Raw genomic sequence first — 24159 nt, forward strand, 5'->3', positions numbered from 1 at the left:
AAATATAGAGGCACATCTTAAAACACATCTTAAAATATAGAGGCATGATGATATTAAGAAAAAATTCGAAAAGAACATTGTGAACGATACAATATAGGGGGAAAAGGAAGAATTGTGATGAAAGAAACCACATTGAAGGAAAACAGGACGGACATGAATTCAGAGGAGAACATTTTAGAAATGGAAAGACGCAAAAAGAAAAAAGTGAAAAACTTGAATAAACCATAAAATAGAGTTATAATGATCAGAAGCGAGATGAAGACGAGAACAAATTGAAACGGAAGGGGAAAAGATGAGAAAATGGAATTTCGGAAATAATCAAACAGAAATGATGTAATAGAAGATTTCACTCATCTTCTGGTTCTTCTTTAGGCTCCCTCTTCACGAATTCATCGACTTTATCATCATCGTCGCTGTCCCATTCATCTGAATTCGTGAAAGACTCATCCGAATCGAAATTCTCTGAACCAGAATTGTGCATGTCCATGTCTTCTGAATCGTCTGAATCATCTGAATTGTCATCTGATTCATCTGATTCATCATAGCCTTCTTCTTGGTTGATGACCTGTTCTTTCTGTCGACGTATCCACACTCCTTTAAACTCTGGGACATCTTTCTCTTCAGGGACCTTCTTTATTCTTTTTCTGTCCATATTTCTTCTCATCCGGAAGTAACCAAGAGCCTGTAAACGAAATTTTGAATAGAAGACGGATAATGACCGTGCTATTAACATCATTCTCACCTGATTTTGAGCTTTCATTTTCCTGCGTTGTTCACGTCCCATAATTCGTTTCTTTTCATTAATTTTATCCCATTTCTCGGGATTTTTAAGTCGATCCCTTTTGGTTACGAACCAGTGGGAAACCTGAAATGGTTTTTCTGTAATGAACTACTCATGAATTAAAACTCACTGATTGTAGTTTCAACTTGTTGGCCTCCGCAATTTCTTTTTTTCTTTCCGTTGTTGGATTTGGGTTGATTTCAAACTCTTCTTCTAACTTTTTACTGATTTCTTTGTTGATCTTAACATATTTTTCATTGTTTTGATCTTTCTTTTGTCGGTATTTCAGAAATCGATTAATCTGAAAACAGTTCAATAATTTGAATAACTTCTTCCAACACTCACTGTTTTATTTTTTGTGAGTAGAACTTCCGCTATTTTTCTTTTCATCGGCATTTTCTTTACTTCTTGGGAGTTTCCATCTTTATTTCCGGATAATTCTTCTTGATCTTCTTGATGATTTTGGAGTGTTTTCATCTTTTTGATCAGTTTCTTTTTCTAAAAATATTATTTTCCAAATCGAGTAACTTTAAAAAGAGAAATACCTTCAGTTGAGGCTCTTCATAACTTGAATCGGCATCGCTATCCTCCTCACTTTCTGAATCAGAAGATTCAGATGTTTCAACATAATCTTTTTGGCGCGGGCGCGTACTGTATAGACAATCTTTTCGGCGTGTGGCAGGGTGGCGGTGGCAGTGCAAAGTCGTCAGAAACAGAAGACGTCAACATTTGAATTTTCAAAAAAAGAAAAGCAGTTTATGTTCCGATTAACCATATTTTACTTCTTCTTCTTTATTCTTTTTCTGTCCATATTTCTTCTCATCCGGAAGTAACCAAGAGCCTGTAAACGAAATTTTGAATAGAAGACGGATAATGACCGTGCTATTAACATCATTCTCACCTGATTTTGAGCTTTCATTTTCCTGCGTTGTTCACGTCCCATAATTCGTTTCTTTTCATTAATTTTATCCCATTTCTCGGGATTTTTTAGTCGATCCCTTTTGGTTTTGAACCAGTGGGAAACCTGAAATGGTTTTTCTGTAATGAACTACTCATGACTTCAAACTCACTGCTTGTAGTTTCAACTTGTTGGCCTCCGCAATTTCTTTTTTCCTTTCTGTCGTTGGATTCGGATTTATTTTGAACAATTCGTCTAGTTTTTTACTAATTTCTTTGTCGATCTTAACGAATTTTCCTTCGTTTTGTTCTTTATTCCGATGGTAATCAAAAAATTTATTGATCTGAAAAATATTCAACAATTTGAATAACTTTTTCCAATACTCACATTTTTCGGAGTTGTGAGGAGAACTTCCGCTATTTGTTTTTTCATTGGCAAAGTTGGTCTATCAGTCTCTTGATAGATTTTTTTCAATGTTTTGAGCGCGACTTTTTTCTGGTGCTCCGTTCTCTCAACTGGAGGAGAAAGAGCTCTGAACCGGCTTACTTTTGGTCCTCCTTTTCGCCTTTCTCGCTTCCTCTCATTTTGCCGTTCTCGAAATCCCGGTTTGCTGAACGCTCTTTCTTTTATGATGAAGCTACACACCTGGAATGATGAGTTGTATTATGAAGCCTTTTTTTCTCAAAACTCCGAACCTGGGTGCCAGTTAACTGGATTTCTTGTCCCCAGAGCTCGCATTGTTTTGTTGTCGGATAGTTGAACTCTTGAAATCTTGCTCTCATGAAATTTTTTTGATCTTCATTGAACAACATTCGTTTCGGGGGTCTGTTCAACTGAAAAAAGATTAGATTGTTTTTGATTACTTGATGTCTTCATTCTAAAAGTAATTCAGTGAAAATTATTCAAAAACTCAAATTTTGAACACACCATTTGCTAGTGTACAGTAGCGGTCATAGATGAGTATACCTCCTGTTTTTTGATCATTAAAAAAAAATGGACTGAAATTAATTTAATTTTTTATAAATTCAATACAAATTTGCGAGTTGTCACTGTTTTACAATCAAAAAACCTGAAAAATAGGGTAAAAGTTGGAAGTTTTTTGAGTGAAAAAATTCCAAACAAAAATTCTTTCAAAATCATGATCTTCAATTTTAATAATATTAAGAAATATAATACACATCTTTTTCCGCAATTTTCAACCAATTGTTTTTTTCGGCGACTCACGGTGATCAAGATGCGCAGAAGGATTTAAGCATCATATTTTGTTTTCCTGAACATTGCTCATCATTTTTAACTAAAAAAAAACTATAAGGTCTAGTTCAAAACTAAAAAGTTTTTTCCAAATTTTCAAACTAAGATCAGGAAAAATCAATAATCGAAAAAATCAGCCGATCACTTTCAACAAATAACATATGCCAGTTTTACTGGATATTTCAGCTACTTTTGAAAAAATAGTTTATGATAAACGGACTTGTTTTTTCCCGAGAACTTCTATCTCCCTATTTCGGAAATGAATGGCAGTGAAAAGTTAGAAAACCACTTTCTCTATTGACCTAGTTTGGAACTATTGGAACTAAAAAAAATAGACGGGCATCATCCGGGGAAAATTTTCAAACGATCTGTGTAAATTTCATTAAAAACGATTCAGTACAGAAGGCGGTAGAGTCGGCGACAAACGGACAGACAGACAGATCTCTTGAATATTATTAGTAAAGATTGGCTCCGCGACATTTCGCAACAACGTCGTTTCGAAACTCCGGCGTTTTGCAACTAGACATCTTTTGCATAATTGGGTCAGTTGAAAATGTTTAGTGGGGAACATATTTAAGAGACAATCTATGACTGGCTCGAGCATAGGCCACCAGGCCATGCACCAACATGCACCAAGTTGATCCGTTTCGGCTGATTTTTCAATATAAGACGCTTGATATTTCAAAAGTTTTGATTTTACTACTTGAAAGTGTGAAAATAAGAAATATCTGTTTTTTAAGCAGCAATACTTTTAAATTTTCAAAATAGGTTTAAATTATGGTTCTGGAATTGAAAAATTCAGAAAATCTACTTGATTCGTAAAAAATCATTCATTACTGCTGCAATTTCCAAATTAGAGCAGATCTGTGCCAACTTTTCAAGAATCATGATAATAAATGGAGTCAGAATAAAACAAGATGGAGCAGATTTATTAAAATATAAAAAATGGACAGAAAATAAAAGAATAGACAGGGCAGATTTTCCAAGTTACAAATTCTGGACCAACATTGAAGATCTGAAAAAAAGAAAATTTTTCACGTGAAGTTTATTTTGGAGCAGATTTTTCAATTTGAGAAATCTGGACAGAAAAAATAAATTTTGTTATTTTTGCCGTGAGTTCCAACTCATCCGTTGTTCGTGGTTTTAGGGCAGAAATTGAAAAGGGAATGTTAAGAAGGTGAAAAAATAAGAATTCTGAAATTTAATATATCTCATTCAACAGCTGCAAATATTATTAATTTTTCGATAAAGGAGGAAAAATAAAATTCTGAATACGCTGAAACCAACCTAAGAACTACCAGAGTGCGGCCCCGGGCTCAAAAACCCGGGTAATACTCGGGGATCCGGGTTTGACAAAAACCCGGATACTCGGGTAATTCGGGTATCCGGGTAACCCGCCGGTACCCGACCCGGGTCGGGTATTACCCGGGTCGAACAAAACCCGACCCGGGTAAACCCGGGTAACCCGAGCATTACCCGACCCGGGTCGGGTATTGCTAATTTAGGATATTTGTCATTCCTGATGATTAGACTTGACACAGGCCGGCCCGGCTCGGTTTGTAGCCCGGCCCGTAGCTTGGTCCAGCCCGATCGGCCCATTTTGAAAACTTTTCAAATTTTTTTTTAAATGCTCTTGATTTTTTTTTGGAAAAAATAGTTTTCGACTAAAAATGTAAAATTTTTATATTTTTTTGTAAATATGGTGCATCGAGGATTTGAACTCTGATCAACACCGCGTGGCCCCGGGCGGGGAGAACGACTTCTCACTCCATCCGGGAGGGCGAGCGACTAACGAAGTTGGACATATGGACATCACCACTACAAGCCAGACTCTCCAGGCACTGGGGAGAGTCAATTTATGGACATCACCACCGAGGAAAGAAGATCGATTTGCTCAACAACAACCAAAGGAAAAAGTAGCGAAACTGGACAGAGAATGCAGAAGTCAACGTTGCGATAAAAATGAGAAATCCGCGGACTGGACACACGAGTGACAGTGCCAGAAAAGCGATTCTGGCTGACGATGAAGCTAAAGGAGCCAGTTGGTGTTCGATATTTGGATTCAAAATATCGGACAGGCACACGATGCGAGGATGTGTTCTACAACAGATCAAAAAGGAGCTGAGAGCAAGTCGAAGAAAATCGAATTCTTCCTCTGAGAATTTCTTGGGAAATTTTTTCCTACTGAAGCACGAAACAAAGATTTGAAACGTGCTACTAATTAAGACTAAAATGGACATCTCCAGTTTCAGTCAACTTGAGAAAACGGTGCATTGCACAACGAATGTGCCGAAAAAATCAACAATCGAAGACGTAACTCCCAAATCTTGCTGCTGGGAGCCTCTCTCTTATGAGTCTAAACATCCAACGTCAAACGAGAGAGCAGGAATCGAAACCTAGTAAACGATACTTGATCGATCGACAAAACGAGCTATCAGACCGATACGACCGACAACTAGCAGACCTGAGTCACTGAGAAGAGCGAAACCGAGGGAAAAGCAGGGATGGAAGCCAACGGCAAATCAGATCGAACTCAGACCGAAATCCATCAACCTAGGCCAAGTCAATTGCCGAGCCGGGAGTCAACCCGATTCCGGGTGCCTTTTTGATGATGAATCATAATCTTTTGATCTCTTTTGCACTTTCCCCTTTGCTTCCTGATTGATATTGTTTCCTCATCCTCACATTCTTATCCCCCGACATTCCTTCCCCCACATCACTTATTGTTTATATTAAAACTCCTCCCCCCTTTTCTATGTATAAAAGCCACTGAGGCTTCGTTATAGAGGTGATTGTTCTATGTTCTAATAAAGACGTAACCATCGACAAAATTTTGTATTTATATTTTCGAATAGCCAACACAAATATGTTTTTATCGTCATAAATTTGTTTTAAAACGCCGTACTTTGACTAACCGAAAAATTCAATAAATATAAAAAAAATTGAACTTTTTTTCAAAAAGTTGTTTTTCTACATGATGCAGTAAAGCTAGAAATTAGGGCTCTTTATGATTTAACGGGGGTTTTAAGAATTAACGGGGGTTTTAAAAATAGACGGGGGTTTTAAGAATAGACGGGGGTTTTCAGAATAAACAGGGGTTTTGAGAATAAACGGGGGTTTTTGACAAGTTCTATTTACTTATACTAAGAAAACCCCAAAATGGTCAGAAATGACTACACTCCCTCCAGTACACATTTTTTTTCATAGGCTTTTCCAATTTTCATTCGGCGTCTTCCTTTTTCATCAGACGTAGAGGACAGTTGCGGATTGCGTATAGGAGGGACGTACATTCCATATCTCCCTGTCGTGGCACAGTATCTCATGAGTACATCCTTATTCACTGTGCAAGCGGAGAGAGGATATCTGCCTTGGCAGAGTTCGCATGTAGTTTGGTCGATGTTGCTGTTCACCTTCGATTCTAATTGGTGGTTGGACTCACTAGTGAAGCGTGGATAATTTTGAAGAAACCGTTGTTGATTTGAGACGGACTCATTGTTATGACTTCTCGAACGTTCCAGATTGGTTTCTGGATTCTGCGCATTACGGGCATCTTGAGAGTTTCCTCTGTATGCCGAATGTTCAGGTTGTTTAGAGTATTCGGTGTTAGTTGGATATCTTGGCGTGTTTTGCCCTTGTTGATTACTATAGTTGTTGGTGTTATGTGTGTTATCGAAGAGTTGTTGTACTCTTGGGTTTCGGAAGTTGGTCCAAATTTTCTTCTGGAGAAGCTGGAACGCTCACGTTCAATTCATGACAGTATAGTCCGTTTTTTTTTTTTTTGAACGCTCACGTTCAATTCATGACAGTATAGTCCGTTTTAATACGAAGTAGGTCGGCTATGATACCTTTCTTTTCGTCGATAATCGGAACATAGCTTTGGACTAGAGCTCTCCCTAGTGACTCGACTTCTTCTGGGTCGGTGCCCGGCTCAGAAGCTTCAGGCTTAGCTCTATTAACCTTTTTTCCTAGTAAATCTGGAAGCTCACCAATTTCTAGCAGATGTCTTTGAAGGGATTCTGCGATACGGGTAGCGTTGACCTGCAGATTGAAAAGCAACTTTTTCGATTTTTCAAGTTGTGAAGCTTGGAATTGGACGAAAAGGGACTGTCTTTGACATAGTTTGTCGGACTTGAGGTCGAAGTGCCTTTTGACAATAATTTGGACACTCCCACGATTGATTTTTAGAACCATAGCGATCTTGTTTATGCTGATATCATAATTGCGGGAGATTTTTTTTTGATTATTCCTCGAGTCCTACAAGTGTTGCCTGTTGCTGGTCGGCCGGATTTTTTTCCTTTCTTAGAGACTTCCATCCTTTTTGAAGGTAACCAACATCGTACTGATGCTAATGGAATGTCAAGACGTTTTTCAATGTTGGCGCTCTTCATTCCCTCCTTGAACAAAGCCCCTATCCACGGTCTCCTACGCGTGAAAAATTCTAAATAATTTTCCACATCATCTGACCTTTCACGCTGAGTATTGTCCTTGGCTATCTTTGAGAAAGAAAGTAGGGCAATAGTTTGAAACGCTCTAGATTCACGGAAAAGTATCAACTTGACGGGAAGTTTTCAAAACGAATAGAGGAAAAAAACACTTCTCTGATCAAAAAACAATGCGACGTACAAAATAGATAAGTAAATGAGAAAATGAAAAAAAAAACCAAAAAAATTGGAAAAGCCTATGAAAAAAATGTATACTGGAGGGAGTGTAGTCATTTCTGACCATTTTGGGGTTTTCTTAGTATAAGTAAATAGAACTTGTCGAAAACCCCCGTTTATTCTCAAAACCCCCGTTTATTCTGAAAACCCCCGTCTATTCTTAAAACCCCCGTCTATTTTTAAAACCCCCGTTAATTCTTAAAACCCCCGTTAAATCATAAAGAGCCGAAATTAGTTCTAAACTAATAAAATGTACAAATAAAACTGAAATCTTAATTATAAAAAGATTTAGATCCTAACTACCGGATGAAAAAAGTTCGTTTTTCAACTTTACTCGATATTTCAGTAGGTCAAACGGGGCGGAGCCTAATGGGGTGTGGTATAAAACTCTTAGAATTTTCAGTGTACTAACATATCAAAAAATCAGGAAAAACGGATCAGCTTGGCAGATGTGTAACATGGCCTAGTGGCTTGATCGAGACATGTGTCAAAAACAAAATTTTCGCACACGTGGAACTTCGAAGTTTCGTAAGTTTTTCTTTTTGGTTCCAAATTTGCTCACTTCGCATCGGCTGTGTTGATGATTTGAAACCGAACAATACTCAAACGTAACAAATGTAGAAAAATTCTGTTATATTTATTCGGTTTCAATTGTTTAGGTTGGTTTCAGCGTATTCAGAATTTTATTTTTCCTCCTTTATCGAAAAATTAATAATATTTGCAGCTGTTGAATGAGATATATTAAATTTCAGAATTCTTATTTTTTCACCTTCTTAACATACCACCCGATCCAGAATTTTCCCTTTTCAATTTCTGCCCTAAAACCACGAACAACGGATGAGTTGGAACTCACGGCAAAAATAACAAAATTTATTTTTTCTGTCCAGATTTCTCAAATTGAAAAATCTGCTCCAAAATAAACTTCACGTGAAAAATTTTCTTTTTTCAGATCTTCAATGTTGGTCCAGAATTTGTAACTTGGAAAATCTGCCCTGTCTATTCTTTTATTTTCTGTCCATTTTTTATATTTTAATAAATCTGCTCCAATTTTTTCACTTAAATATGTGGTTTGTTAAGATAAAAAGGAAGTTGTTGGATTTTGAATATATCTGCTTTATATTATGTTTTCTAACGGCATAAACACGGGAAAGAAAAGAAAACAATATTAATGGAGTGGTCCAAAAATGCTTGAATTTTTAAAATTTTTCTTCAATTATCTGTACTTTTGAAATTTCAACCGTCTTATATGTTAGTACCCTAAGAATTCTAAGAATTTCATACCATACCAGATTAGACTCTGCCCCCTTTGACCTACCGAAACGATCAATTGAAGTTGAAAAAATGAAAATTTTTCTTTTCAGCTGGTTATTTGTGTTTTTGAAGTATATTTCATCATTTTCTAAAAGTTTCTAAGGTTTTGAGTCATAATCTGGAAAGTTACAAGAGCTCAAACTTTTTGGCTCGAAAAATTTGAAGAGGTGTCTGTATCTCACTGAAACTCAACCAGAATTGTCTGAAAAGTTGTGTGAGTACTACTCTAGCTCTAGAAAACTCAAATCAGAAATATTTTTGATTTTTGTCACCCAGCCATTTTTTACCATGGGGGGTACGTTAAAATGCATCAAATTTCGTCACTTTTTGGATCATAACTCGGCTAGACACCCAAATCTGGGGTAAGTCTTTGTTTTTTTCAGATAGCCCACACAAATATGTATCTAATCATCATAGATTTACGTCGGACTGCAGTACTTCGACCAACCGAAAAATCCAAAAAACATGAAAAAATAGACAAATTTTTCAAAAAAGTGATTTTTTCTATATGATGCAGGACAGTTAGAAAAAAGTTGTTACGTTATAAAATGCACAAAATAAGACTGGCAATCCATTTCTGAAGAGATTTTGATCCTATCTTTCGAAAGAAAAATTTTCAATTTTCAACTTCAATTGATCGTTTCGGTAGGTCAAAGGGGGCAGAGCCTAATATGGTATGGTATGAAATTCTTAGAATTCTTAGGGTACTATTATATTGAAAAATCAGCCGAACCGGATCAACTTGGTGCATGTGTAACATGGCCTGGTGGCTTGAGCGAGACATTGTCTCTTACATTTAAATGCTTGTTAGAAATAGAAAAAAGTTATCAGACCCGGTTTTCGATAAAACTAGGTCAAACTATTGCTAGTTGAACGGTAGCGAAGCGTTTTAGTTTCGAAATATTGCAGTTGCGAAACATCGAATTGCAAAATGAATTATTTGAAAATACCTTATTCTGGAATAGAGGCCAATAATCTTTCTCAAAGTATGTTTCTATTAACATTATTCTTACCTCAGCTTTTTTTCTTCTACGACGCTCACGATCCGAAATTCGTTTCTTTTCATTCAATTCTTTCCACTTCTCGGGATTTTCAGCTTCACGCCTTGTTTTTAAGAACCAGTTGGTAACCTGAAATTACATTTCTGTAATGAACTACTCATGATTTCAAACTCACTGCTCGTAATCCCAACTTGTTGGCCTCTGCGATTTCTTTTTTCCTTTCTGTCGTTGGATTCGGATTTATTTTGAACTCTTCCTCTAACTTTTTACTGATTTCTTTGTTGATCTTAAGATATTTTTCATTGTTTTGATCTTTCTTTTGTCGGTATTTCAGAAATCGATTAATCTGAAAACAGTTCAATAATTTGAATAACTTCTTCCAATACTTACTGTTTTATTTTTTGTGAGTAGAACTTCCGCTATTTTTCTTTTCATCGGCATTTTCTTTACTTCTTGGGAGTTGCCATCTTTATTTCCGGAACCTTCTTCTTGATCTTCTTGATGATTTTTGAGTGTTTTCATCATTCTGACCAGTTTCTTTTTCTAAAAATGTTATTTTCCAAAGCGAGTGACTTTAAAAACAAAAATACCTTTGGCAGAGGCTCTTCATAATTTGAATCGGTTCCGCTATCCTCCTCGCTATCTGAATCAGATGATTCAGAGGTTTCAACATAATCGGAACTATACGCCGACATATTTGAATCAGATTTAAGCTTTTTGATCGAAGAAGCGGATTCGTTCTCCAGGATCCGAGAAGACATTCTAAATCACTGAGAATCAAATGTTTATTTTTTATTTATTGCGACCAGAAGGAAAACATAGAGATACAAAATATTCGAAACGGTACCTCATGAGACTGTTTCGAGTGAAAAAAACAGGGAGGGCCTAGAAATGTAAAAATCAAGGGAATGTTAAAACGATAAAAGGGAGGGTAGTGAAAACAAACAAAATGACAAGGGGAAGAGAATACCGGGACAAAGGTAATACAGGCAAAAATAGATATACAGTGCGTCCAATAATGATAGGACCCCCCTGGATTTTGGAGTTCCAGACAAAACCAGAACAGATACAAAAAATCTGTGATGGCCATTCGATTAATGACCGATGAAAAATTGTCTATACTTCAATGCATTTCAGCACTATTTTGACATTTTTTGAAATGTTTCTTTAGTCAGATCCAAGAATTCATATCTTGGACACAATTTTTGAAAATAGTAGAATCTGGTCGGAATGGGTTCGAGAACCGGGAGTATAACTTTTCAGAAAATGCATATTTTTACAGATCCATTGCTTATTTTTATTATAAATGTCTCTATTAATTTAACCAGAAAGTTTCACAATGATACGTGATCTGTGATAAGAGATACTCGTTCCGAAGTTCTGAAGATTTTAGATTGGTGAAAATTCGAAGGTGGCTAACATTTGCTTTTGGGGTTGAAAACGCCACAATTATTATGAAACTGTTTGAAAACAACAGAAAAAAATCTTTCGATTGATTTAAAAATGTTTCCAAGAAAAATATTTCTTGAAAATCAACTGAAAATTCGATTTTCCAGGTGGTTCTATCCAAATTGGACGGCTGAAAAAATGATTTTTTGGTGGTACGCTTATAAGAAAAGTGGTAAAATCATGAAAATTTGGCCGGCAGGGTTTCTTTGTACCCTGAATCGAATGGTCATCACAGATTTTTTGTATCTGTTCTGGTTTTGTTTGGAACCACAAAATCTAGGGGCGGTTGGGCGCACTGTATTGAAGTGTTTTCAAACATTTTGACACAAAAAACCCAATGACTGCAAGAGAAAAATAAAACCTTTTTTTTAACTTTCAAACCAAGATCAGGAAAAATCGATTATCGGAAAAACAAACAGTGATAGAAATTTTTCAAAAAAAGTTTTTATTGCTGAATACTTTGGCTACCTTTCAAAAAAAAAGTTTTATGCAAAACAGACTTGTTTTAGCTGAGATATAAATGAAAGAACGAAGGGGTGCTCACTTATGCTCGCTACTGTATATAACAGTAGGTAGAAACAAAAGAGAAAAGAATCAAGAAGCCTACTGTTACAAAAAAAAATGAGGGCGCTAGCGACCTCGGTCGAAGGGGGCAGTGCGGACAGCGGGGGAGAAAAAGTATAAAACTGTATTTGTTTTTAAATACATTTCCGATAACAAGAAAGGATGTTCGACGTTTGATGTTTTCAGTTAGAATAATGTAAAATAATAATGAAACTATACTAAAAAGAAAGGTAATCGAGTTCACCAACCCGGTTGGGCATTTCATTTTCGTACTTTTCCTAGTCTCTCAAAAATTCTATTTTTACCTTGGCGCCTGTCCATTGGCGATTTAAGGAGAGGGGCCGATTCAGTAAAACCAGGGGATGCAACTGATACATGTGTATTTTTTCAAGTTTATTAAAAAAACACAGAATAAAACAACAATTGAAGGTACCACGTCATAAAAGATAGGGGTCTGATGATATTGAGAAAAAAAAAATATTGTGAGCGATAAAATTTACGGAGAATAGGAAGAATTAGGATGGAAGAAAACACATTGGAGGAAGGTTAGTATGAGATAGATGATGATTCAGCCAGACGGCCAACCATCAAAGAGCGGAAAGATGAAAGGGTCAAGACAAAGAAATTGTAACTGTGACTCTTACATCAAGCAAAAAGATACAATTCTGTAGGAATTGTATATTCCTCTCTTAATATTTACAACTTTATTAAGAAACTCCTGAAAATAACAATTGAAGGTACCACATCATGAAAGATAGGGCTCTCATGATATTTAGAAAAAAAAGTTAAAGGAACATTGTGAGCGATAAAATTTAGAGGAACAGGAAGAATTAGGATGGAAGAAAACATATTGAAGGAAGCCAGGACCATGACGCATCTAAAGAACGTAGATAAAGACCCGGAGTTCAAGAATTTTGAGGAGAACACTTCAGAAATAGAAATACCCAAAGAGGGAAAAGTGAAAGACTTGAATAAATCATGAAAATTGAATTATGAGTTATCAGAAGCGAGATTAAGACAAGAACAAATTAAAAAAGTAGAGAAAAGATGAGAAGATGGAACTATGGAAATAAAGAAACAAAAAATGATAGAATAGAAGATTTTCACTCATCTTCTGGCTCTTCTTTAGGTTCCCTCTTAACGACTTTATCGACTTCATCATCATCGTCGCTGTCCCATTCATCTGAATCCGTAAAAGACTCCTCAGAATCATCTGAATCATCTGAATCGTCTGAATCATCTGAATCATCTGAATCATCTGAATCATCTGAATCACCATCAGATTCATCTGAATCATCACTGCTTTCTTCTTGCGTGATGGCCTGTCTTTTGGAAGGTTTCTTATTCTGTCGGCGTTTTTTGTTTCCTTTAACCTTTGGGACGTTTTTTTCTTCAGGGACCTTTTTTCCTCTTTTTCTGTCCATTTGTCTCCTCATGCGGAAGTAACCAAGAGCCTGTTAAAAAAGTTTTAATAGAAGGCGGATAGTAAGAAAATAGTGTTGTCAAATTATTCAAATATTAAAAAAGCGTTTGTTAGTTCAAAGTGCAGTTGCAATACTATACCCAATTTTGATGTTTTCAAAATTGTGTTGCTCATTGCACGCTACTGTAGGTGTATTTTTTCAAAAATAAGAACTTACGATCTTAACTCCTCCTCCTATTCGTTCCGCCACTTCAATAGATGTTATCACATTATTTTTTAGATACTCTATCTCCATCATCTTCATCTGAGGAGGCAAGCTGTCCACCTCCTGCTTTTCGACGAGATACTTCTTCAAAATACGGCGTCTTTGTTTGGAGAACCAAGTCCGAACCTGAATCACTTCATTGATGGAACTTTTGAAAGTATCATTAGTTTACTTACATATTGGTTACTGATTTTCAATGTTTCGGACAGCTCCCTGATTTTAGAAGACGAAATAGATTGATATTTTTGGAACTCTTCTTCTAAAACTTTCACATTTTGAGGAGTTAGCTTGCGTTGTTGTCGTTCCGTCCGTAGTTTTTGATTGATGTAGTTGTTTATCTGAAACAAGAGTAATCTATTAATTGTATACATTCAAATTTTGGCTTACCTTGTACCGTGGCCAGTAAATTTGATTCATCAACACTCCATTTTTTGTTTCTTTGTAATCCGGATTTTCCTCGAGAACCTTCTTAATGATAGGAAGAGCTTCTTCCTCAGACAGTGGTGGGTGTGCTCTTGGAACAAGGCGATATTGTTTCTAAAATAAATAATAAGAATTATACGGGAGAATGGCATTCAAACTTGCTTACTTTTGGTGCTCCTTTTTGCCTTTCTCGCTCTCTCTTCTTTCTCTGTTCTCGAACTCCCGGCTTACTATATTCTCTAGCTTTTTTGATAAAATTGTACACCTGGAAGGATGAGTTGTATCTTAAAGTTTTCTATCTCGGAATTCCGAACCTGGGTGCCAGTCAGATTGATTTCTTGCCCCCAGGCTTCACACTGGTCTGTAGTTGGGCGGTAAAACTCTTCGAACTTTGCTTTCATGAAATTCTTCTGATCTTCATTGAACAAGATTTGTTTTGTAGGGCGTGGGTTCAACTTATTCTGAAAGTAATTCAGTGAACATTATTCAAAAACTTCTTTTTTTTTAATAAATGAACACACACCAATTGCTCATGTGTTCAGTTTTCTAATTTCGATAAATAAATCGCTTCTATTCCAAAATAGAAACTTTAGAAGTTACAAATCTGATGAATATGAAAAAAAAAATCGACACAAATTTCGCTGATAGTCATTTCGCAATTGCGTCATTTAACAACTACGACATTTCGCAACCACACCTCATTTGCATATTAGGGTCTGTTGAAAATGTTTAGTGTATCAAAAGCCCTGGGAATATATGTAAAAACAAGAAATAGATAAAAAGTTTTCTGACCCGATTTTTGACAAAACCTATTGCTTGTTTTATGGTTTTGAAACGTCGTAATTGCGAAACGAATTATTTTAAATTACCCTATTCTGGATTAGAACAAATTAATCTTACTCAAAGTATGTTTCTATCAACATCATTCTTACCTGAGCTTTGATTTTCAAACGTTCCTCACGTCCCATAATTCGTTTCTTTTCATTAATTTTTTCCCATTTCTCGGGATTTCTAACTCTATCTCTTTTGTGTAAGAACCAGAGGGTAACCTGAAATTACATTTCTGTGATGAACTACTTATGATTTCAAACTCACTGCTTGTAGTTCCAACGTGTTGGCCTCCGCAATTTCTTTTTTTCTTTCCGTTGTTGGATTCGGATTTACTTTGAACTCTTCCTCTAACTTTTTACTGATTTCTTTGTTGATTTTAACAAATTTTCCCTTGTTTAGTTCTTTATTTCGTCGATAGTTCAGAAATCGATTAATCTGAAAAATATTCAACAATTTGAATAACTTTTTCCAATACTCACTCTTTTCGGCGTTGTTAGAAGAACTTCAGCCATTTTTTTTTTCATTTCTAATGTTGGTCGATCCGTTTCTTCATAGATTTTTTCCATTGTTTTAAGAGCAACTTTCTTTTGGTGCTCCGTTCTCGGAGGAGCAGGTGCTCTGGTTCGCTTCTTCTTTGGCTTTTCCAACTTTTTTTTCTTCAATTTTCGGGAATCGCCTTCCTCTCCGGAACCTTCCGACTCTTTTCTGAGAGTTTTGCTCTTTTTGATCAGTTTCTTTTTCTAAAAACATTATTTTCCAAAGCGAGTGACTTTAAAACGAAAAATACCTTTGATAGAGGCTCTTCATAATTCGAATCGGCTCCGCTATCCTCCTCGCTTTCTGAATCAGAAGATTCTGAGGGTTCCAGATATTTAGATTTAGCAGCCGACTTATTTGGATCGGATTTCAGCGATTTGGACGAAAAAGCGGGTTTGTCGTTCTCCAGAATCCGAGAAGACTTTCGAATTTTCTGAAAATCAAACTTTACTGAATGCGTTGCCCTTATTCTACTCACTGGAGATCGGACCTCAGTTGGATCGCATAGTTCATCTTCGTCCGATAAATCCGGAACATGGTGAGTAGAGGTTGAGGGACGACAAGCAGACCTCTTCTGTAAATTATTGATGTAGTGGTAATAGAAACTAAGAATTTATGAGTGTTCATTCACTCGGACATTGCTAGAAAATGATTGTAACCGATTAAAAAGTAATGTTAAGCTTAGATCAGATAATTGTTTTTGTTTTCTCGATAAAAATATAGACTCACTCTTGTTGTAACATCAAGGTGAACTGCTCTCCTCTTGGGAGTTTGTACATTGGCTAACGGTTCGGTGGATGATGAATTCGGGGTGGATGCAGTGGCTTTGCGGGTGGCCCTCTGCAACTTAAAGACAAGTTAATGGATAATAACGCAAAGTGGTTGAAACGTTTTGGCCAGAAGGAGTTGTTGTCATTCGAATTTTCTCAATTTATAATTAGTAAATTAATACTCACCGGGCTGGAAACTGTGGACACTTCTTGAGCTTTTCTTGAGCGAGGCATCTGAAATAAAAAAAAACTATTTTTTCGATTATAGGAAAGAGTATAACAAATTTTCGAGAAAACACCACAAACATGTTTATTAAAAACTGAAAACAGAAGTATTCTGTGGTTCCAAGAGGTTTTTCCAAACATCTATAAAGCCTCAAGATAGACCGACAATTCTACGCGGCGAAGGTACACCAGCTAACAAAAAAACCTCTTACGTTGTGGGAACTGCTAGCAAAAACTAACCATACAGACTGAAAAGGGGACCTTTTTCCCGAAAAACATGTTTCTCCACAGTAAATTTTGAAAAAGGAGTTTTTGGGATATTTTGAGCTATAATTCGAGTAAATTGATGAATTTAAGTGGATCTACAGTGAATTAAATTATAAAAATTCCTTGAAAACTATTTTTGTGTATTAAAATTCAAAAAAAAATTCCTTCTGTATGAGGAAAGTTCGGTTATACCCACATTCTAATTTCTCTTATTTGTAAACGCGCCAAAGGTGCACCCGTCTCTTCGTTTTTTTCATTTTCTTTATAAAGTAAACCTAGTGAATTTCATGAGATCTTCTCCCCGTCTGTCAGGTCTCAAAGCGGCCACAAAGACTGAAAACGTTATTTATTTTTCCATTTTTGCTGTCTAAAAGAAAACGCGGCGAAAAACGCCAGTGCTGAGGGAGACAACGCGTTTACATGTGGGTTATATATTTCCTCTCTCATGCTGCGCCTCTTTTATACTATCTCTCTCTCACTCTCTTTCTCCGTTCAATAGAAATAATAAATTTAGTAAAAACTTTCAGTCTGCAATTAGTTACAAACACTTACCGTTGTTAGATATTCAGAAGATTATCAATTTATCCTTGAATAACTCTGCAAAATTCAGGTATTGCGAACGGAATGGACAAAATAAGGAAATAAAGAAAATCAATGGCAACGCAAGAAACAAAAGAAAGGGTGCAATGAGCGAGGTCTGCCCTCCTTATTTCTAAATAACAGTTGACCGCCTCCCCGTTTGTCGTTGTTGAGATGACCAGTCGGTTCCTTACGGCGACTAAACCTCCTTCACAACACCACCGTTCTGGGTATTACAGTGGATCGGAATCGATCCGAAAACAGACGATACGTTTAGGATCTTCTATATTTCTGAATCCCATGATACTCGTTCTGGAGGCCTTGTGGAGGTGCTCAAGCCTAATGGAAAAGTTATGTAAGTGGATTTTTATCTCACGACCGAAAATCTTCAGGGTTTTTTTTCAGGTTCTCACTGAAAAGTCGAGAGTCAGTCCGGGTCAGAAGTTGGTAGGAAGTTGACCGTATCTTGGTCGGCGTTAGTACCGGTCTGGTCCTGATGTGACTGTCGAGTAGGTATGTATTTTTTTCAAGTTTATTAAGAAACATAATAACACAAGAATTGAAAGAACCACGTCATGAAAGATAGGGGTCTGATGATATTGTGAAAAAAAGTAAGAAGAACAATGTAAACGATAAAATTTAGGGGGAATGGGAATAATTATGATGGAAGAAAACGTATTAAGACAGGACTATGACATTGGACGCCATGTCTAAACACAAATTTCGCGTGGGCTTACCCAACACATCACTTTTCCCACCAGACTCGGCGCAACCTCCTCCAGCATTCTTGACCTCATCATATCTTCTTCCGATTTCCCTATCTTCAAACTTGAAAGAAACCCACCTCTCCTTAATTCCGATCATTTATCTATTCATTGTGTTTTTAGTCCCCCTTATCTCAATCCTATCGGTACCCTCCCAGCCCCCAAACCCTGCAACCGCCTGAACTTCCGCAAATGCAACTTTAGAGATTTAAACGCAGCGCTGGCCTCTACCGACTGGGACCTAATCTTCAGTACCCACCCATCTCCTTCCGATAAGTATGATAAATTCATTACAATTCTTTCCAGTTTAATTGTCTCACACACCTCCACTATACCTCCCACCAAACCCCGTGGTCCATCTAATCTGGCCAGACAGCTCAAACGTGCTCGCTTCTCCTACTCAAAAGTCCTTAAGTCTCCCAGTCCTGCGCCCGATGTAATGCGAAAATTTCAAACACGCCTAAAAAAAATTCAGCATGACATCAAAAAACAATTGTTCCGCCGGGAAAAACATATATTATCCGCCATACACAGTAGATCAGCGCTTGCTTTAATCAATAAACGGCTCAAATGTAGGTCTAAAATTCCCCATCTATCCATTGGCACAGACCTTATTACTTCAGATTCCTCCAAAGCATCCATATTTGCCTCCGAATTCCTCTCCAACTATAACACTAGCTCCCACACCCCATCTTCCTCTGTTCCCAATAACCCCTCGTCTTCCGCCCACCAACAGTCACCCGGGGACACCTTTTCCCCTTGGGTAATTGAGCAAGTCATCACCAAAATTCCGCCAAAATGTGGGTTCTCCCTTCACCTAGCCAATTACTACATAATAAAAAACTGCGCCACCAGCCTTGCCCTACCCCTCTCTATCATTTATTCTGAATCCCTCAAAACATCTATTGTCCCCAGCGCTTGGAAACATGGGACTATCATCCCAGTTTTCAAAAAAGGGAACCCCTCATCCCCGCAAAACTATCGTCCCATTTCGCTCACCGATCCATTCGCCCGCATTTTTGAAAGAATTCTTTGCCGTCAAATTAGAACGGACCTAGGTCACCGATTCTCCATCCACCAGCACGGATTTCTTGCTCGCCGTTCCTGCCCTAGTTCCCTGGTCTTCTCTACCGCAAACTATAAAAGAATCCTGAAAACTCACCATTCTCTAGACGTTGTCTTCTTTGACTTTAGGAAAGCTTTTGATAAGGTAGATCACATTATTTTGATCAAAAAACTTGCAAACTTTGGTCTGTCAAACCTTTACATCTCCTGGTTTAAAGCTTTCCTTAAAGAACGCACCTTCTCAGTAATGGTTAACGGATCCCTAGACAATAAAATCTCTCCTATTCCCTCGGGTGTTCCGCAAGGAACTGTATCAGGTCCCCTTTTATTCCTAATCTACATAAACGACCTACTCCTGAAACTCCCACCAAACATTCATTTTGCCGCTTTTGCTGATGATATTAAACTGTATTCCCACGACCCAGTTCTCCTCCAACACGGTATAAACCTAGTATCCAAATGGGCCTCCGCCAACGCTCTCCCATTAGCCCACACCAAAACCTCTCTTCTTAGGCTAGGTCCCGAAAACTCTCGTCACCCATTTCATGTAGACTCCATCCCCATCTCCGAATCTACAGTAGTACGGGATCTGGGTCTATTAACCGACTCAGATCTCAAATTCGATCTTCACATTTCCAAATTATCCTCGTTAGCTTTACTCCGCTGTAATCAACTGCGTTGTCTCCCTGCTCAATAATTCAATTAATAGACTATGATCTCCCCCTGTGAATTTGCTCTTTACCTTGCCCCCTCTTCCCCTTTTCGGTTACTTCACCCATTTCATTCTTATCTTTTCTCCTCATGACAATTAATTCTCGTTCCCCCCATTTTTCCCCATACCTTCGGACTTAATATCTTGCTTTCCTCTTATTTCGCCCTCCTACCAGGTCTTTAGCCTCGTGAGGGGCATGATCCGGACTCCTGTTTAATTTGCATGATTTATATTCCAGTCAATAAATAAATTAGATTTAAAAAAATTAAAAATGACCCGGAAGACAAGAATTCAGAAGAGAACACTTTACAAATACTAAGAGGGAAAGTGAAAGACTTGAAGAAGTTATGAAAATTGAGTTTGGAGGTATTAGAAGCGAGATGAAGACCCGAAAAAATTAAAAGTAAGAGAACAGATGAGAACGAGGAACTGTGGAAATAAAGAAACAGAAAATGATAGAATAGAAGATTTTACTCATCTTCTGGCTCTTCTTTGGGCTCCCTCTTAAAGACTTTATCGACTTCATCATCATCGTCGCTGTCCCATTCATCTGAATCCGTGAAAGACTTCTCAGAATCATCTGAATCATCTGAATCATCTGAATCACCATAAGATTCATCTGAATCATCACTGCTTTCTTCTTGCGTGATGGCCTGTTTTTTGGAAGGTTTCTTGCTCTGTCGACGTTTTCTGACTTTTGGGACATCTTTCTCTTCAGGGACCTTCTTTCCTCTTTTTCTGTCCAATTTTCTTCTCATCCGGAAGTAACCAAGAGCCTGTAAACAACATTTTTAATAGAAGACAAATAGTGAGAAAATAGTGTTGTCAAAATATTCAAATATTAGAAGAGCGTTTGTTAGTTCAAAGTACAGTAGCAATAAGATATCCAATTTTGATGTTTTTAGTTAAACAAATGAAAATATTGAAATTGTGTTGCTCATTGCACGCTAATGTAGGTATATTTTTTTTAAAGTAAAAACTTACGATCTTAACTCCTCCTATTCGTTCCGCCACTTCAATTGAATTGATCACATTATTTTTTAGATATTCGATCTCCAATATCTTCATTTGAGCAGGCAATCTGTCTAGCTCTTGCTTCTCGTCGAGATACTTCTCCAAAGTACGGCGTTTTTGTGTGGAGAACCAGTTCCGAATCTGAATCACTTCATTGATGGAACTTTTGAAAGTATCATAAGTTTACTCACATATTCGATACTGATTCCCAACGTTTTGGACAAATCCTTGGCATGAGACAACGAAATAGATTGATGTTTTTGAAACTCTTCTTCTAAAAATTTCCCATTTTTAGCAGAGGGTTCTTGTTGTAGATTGTGTCTGATATAGTTGTTTATCTGAAACAAGAGTAATATATTAGTCGTATACATACAAGATTTGGCTTACTTTGTATTTGGGCCAGTAAATTTGATTCATCAACACTCCATTTTTTGTTTCTACGTAATCCGGGTTTTCCTCGAGAACTCTCTTAATGATGGGAAGAGCTTCTTCCTCAGAAAGTGGTGGGTGTCCTTTTGGAACGAAACGATAGTGTTTCTGAAACAAATGATACAAATAATACGGGAGAATGACATTTAAACTGGCTTACTTTTGGTGCTCCTTTTTGCCTTTCTCGCTTCCTCTTATTTCGCTGTTCTCGAACTCCCGGTCTACTGAACTCTCTTACTTTTTTGATGAAATTGTAAACCTGTACTGATGAGTTGTATCTTAAAGCTTTTTTCTCTCTAAATTCCGAACCTGGGTGCCAGTCAAATTGATTTCTTGTCCCCAGAGCTCGCATTGTTTTGTTGTTGGGAGGTTAAACTCTTGAAATCTTGCTCTCATGTAGTTCTTCTGATCTTCATCGAAGAAGATTACTTTCGGAGGGATTCCGTTCAGCTGAAATGAAAACATTACATTGTTTTAGAATACTTCATTCATTTATTATGAAAGTTGCGAAACGCAATATTTGAAAAGTACAGTACCGGACAAAAAGTTATCAATTTTGGGTGTTTTCAGTGAAAATGACCAACTTTGACAGTCTATTTCGGTGTCACCTGATTGTCCGATAAACTCAATTTTGTACTGGCTGAACAGAGCAAAAATAGCACATCATTTTTGTAATTGACCATTTTTTGTAGGAACACTATCTTGAAAGTTATAGGTTGACATAGTGAAAATCTCCAAATTTTCGCTAATTTGCATTGAAATTACTCGATTTCAGGGAGTGATGGGTTTCTTTACTTGTAACTTTCATGGTAGTGTCCATACAAAAAATGGTTAACTTTAAAAATGATGTACTATTTTTGCTCTGTCCAACCCAAATAAACTTGAGTTTTTCGGACAATCAGGGGACACTGAAAAACACTGCCAAAGTTGGTCATTTTCCACTGAAAACAGCCAAAATTTATACCTCATTCTGGAATAGAGCCAATAAATCTTACTTAAAGTAATTTTTATGGTTTGTGACATATATCATTGGAAAGATGAGAAAACGCTGATTCCAAATATATATATATATTCAGTTTTTGCCCTCGACGTCTGGGTCACCTGGAGGCATTCCCTAGTTAGTCCAAAAAGTTGTGTACACTTCACAAAGTGATTGAGGAGTAATGTATACAGTAACCCGAAAAAAAGGCTTTCAAAATGTTGGGGGTACTCGATTTTAGAACTCGGAAAAATAGAACTGCGACAAAATAAAACTGCAACAATATATAACTGACTAAAATAGAACTGCTACAAAATAGAACTCTACCACTGGTTTTGAAAACGCTTATTGGGCTTATCTAATATTATTTTATACAGTTTTTTGATGACTATTAAATAGACAAAGACTTTATCTCCATAAAATAAGTATTTATAGTCGACTTTTCTCCTCGAAAATTGGTTATAATTCTTCTAAAAAGTCACGAATGCAAACGCGCTCCGTTCGAACTAGAGTTCTATAATATTTTGTAGCAGTTCCATTTCGTGCAGTTCCATTTCGTCGCAGTTCCATTTTGTTCAGTTCTATTTTAGTCAGTTATATATTGTTGCAGTTTTATTTTGTCGCAGTTCTATCTTTCCGAGTTCTAAAATCGAGTACCCCCAAAATGTTTTAATAGACTGAAACTGTATAGAATTTTATAGCCTGATTTTATGGGAACTGTTTAAGCAAAAAGTGCAGTTTTTGAGAAACAATACTGTAAAAACAATTAACCGGGACCGAAGAATTTGGTTGCGGAAACCGGGCGTCGCCGCTGCCCTCACCTTGCTATTTACATCATTCTTACCTGATTGTGAGCTTTCGTTTTCATATGTTGCCTTTTCATCAAAAATCGTTTCCGTTCATTCAACTCTTCCCATTTCTCGGGATTTTTTAGTCGATCCCTTTTGTTCATGAACCAGTTAGAAACCTGAAATGGTTTTTCTGTAATGAACTACTCATGAATTAAAACTCACTGCTTGTAGTTTCAACTTGTTGGCCTCCGCAATTTCTTTTTTTCTTTCCGTTGTTGGATTCGGATTTATTTTGAACAATTCTTCTAACTTTTTACTGATTTCTTTGTTCACTTTTACATATTTGCCTTGGTTTCGCTCTTTATTCCGACGGTAATTCATGAATCGACTAACCTGAAAAATATTCAACAATTTGAATAACTTTTTCCAATACTCACATTTCTCGTTGTTGTGAGAAGAACTTCCGCTATTTCTCTTTTCAGTGGTAATGATGGTGTATCAGTTTGTTGATATATTTTCTCCAATGTTTTGAGCGCAACTTTCTTTTGATGCTCCGTTCTCTCAATTCGGGGAGCAGGTGCTCTTACTCGCTTCTTCTTTGGCTTTTCCAACTTCTTCTTCTTCAATTTTTGGGAGTCTTCTTCCTCTCCGGAACCTTCCTCTTCCAACTCTTTTTTGAGAGTTTTTCTCTTTTTGATCAGTTTCTTTTTCTAAAAACATTATTTTCCAAAGCGAGTGACTTTAAAAACAAAAATACCTTTGCCAGAGGTTCTTCATAGTTTGAATCGGCATCGCTATCTTCCTCCATTTCTGAATCAGAAGATTCAGAGGGTTCCAGATATTTAGATTTGGCAGCCGACTTGTTTGGACTGGATTTCAGTGTTGTGGTCGAAGAAGCGGGTTTGTGGTTTCTGTGGAGGCGGGCCTTAAATGCGGTCGGAGACAGACCCGCTCCGGATAAAATCTTCCCTAACTGGTTAAAATGTGAGAATAACGGCTATAAGTGTGAGGATGAGCAATGCGACAACAGAACACAAGTTTTAAGACAATGATCCATTTATTTACGAAAGATTTAGATAAATTTAAGAGAGATAATTTTATATATTTAGAGAAGCGTCCTGCTGGAAGTGCCGCGGGTCGATTAGTAGACAAATGAGCGGTCACAACCGCGG

At 37.0% G+C, this 24159-nt stretch overlaps 4 protein-coding genes across 4 annotated transcripts; 1 reads left to right on the forward strand and 3 right to left on the reverse strand.

Annotated features, from left to right (window-relative positions):
- Nucleotides 1-346: 346 nt before the first annotated feature.
- GCK72_020351 (uncharacterized protein) lies at nt 347-2491 on the reverse strand (the record flags this gene model as incomplete). Its single annotated transcript, XM_053733525.1, has 8 exons — nt 347-682; nt 743-865; nt 912-1082; nt 1127-1279; nt 1683-1805; nt 1852-2022; nt 2067-2324; nt 2375-2491. The coding sequence occupies 8 exons, from the start codon at nt 2489-2491 to the stop codon at nt 347-349; spliced, it is 1452 nt and encodes a 483-aa protein (XP_053582438.1).
- Nucleotides 2492-4735: 2244 nt separating this feature from the next.
- GCK72_020352 (uncharacterized protein) lies at nt 4736-5330 on the forward strand (the record flags this gene model as incomplete). Its single annotated transcript, XM_053733526.1, has 2 exons — nt 4736-4920; nt 5183-5330. The coding sequence occupies 2 exons, from the start codon at nt 4736-4738 to the stop codon at nt 5328-5330; spliced, it is 333 nt and encodes a 110-aa protein (XP_053582439.1).
- Nucleotides 5331-6103: 773 nt separating this feature from the next.
- On the reverse strand, nt 6104-10661 carry GCK72_020353 (uncharacterized protein; the record flags this gene model as incomplete). Its single annotated transcript, XM_053733527.1, has 5 exons — nt 6104-6658; nt 9913-10029; nt 10076-10246; nt 10291-10443; nt 10491-10661. 5 exons carry the CDS (start codon nt 10659-10661, stop codon nt 6104-6106), a joined length of 1167 nt encoding a protein of 388 aa, XP_053582440.1.
- A 9583-nt stretch (nt 10662-20244) lies between these two features.
- GCK72_020354 (uncharacterized protein) lies at nt 20245-23795 on the reverse strand (the record flags this gene model as incomplete). Its single annotated transcript, XM_003115993.2, has 10 exons — nt 20245-20550; nt 20759-20929; nt 20980-21126; nt 21176-21325; nt 21378-21476; nt 21527-21667; nt 23041-23163; nt 23210-23380; nt 23425-23697; nt 23745-23795. 10 exons carry the CDS (start codon nt 23793-23795, stop codon nt 20245-20247), a joined length of 1632 nt encoding a protein of 543 aa, XP_003116041.2.
- Between the last annotated feature and the right edge of the window lie 364 nt (nt 23796-24159).

Source organism: Caenorhabditis remanei, chromosome V, assembly GCF_010183535.1.
Source record: "Caenorhabditis remanei strain PX506 chromosome V, whole genome shotgun sequence".
NCBI classification, from domain to species: domain Eukaryota; kingdom Metazoa; phylum Nematoda; class Chromadorea; order Rhabditida; family Rhabditidae; genus Caenorhabditis; species Caenorhabditis remanei.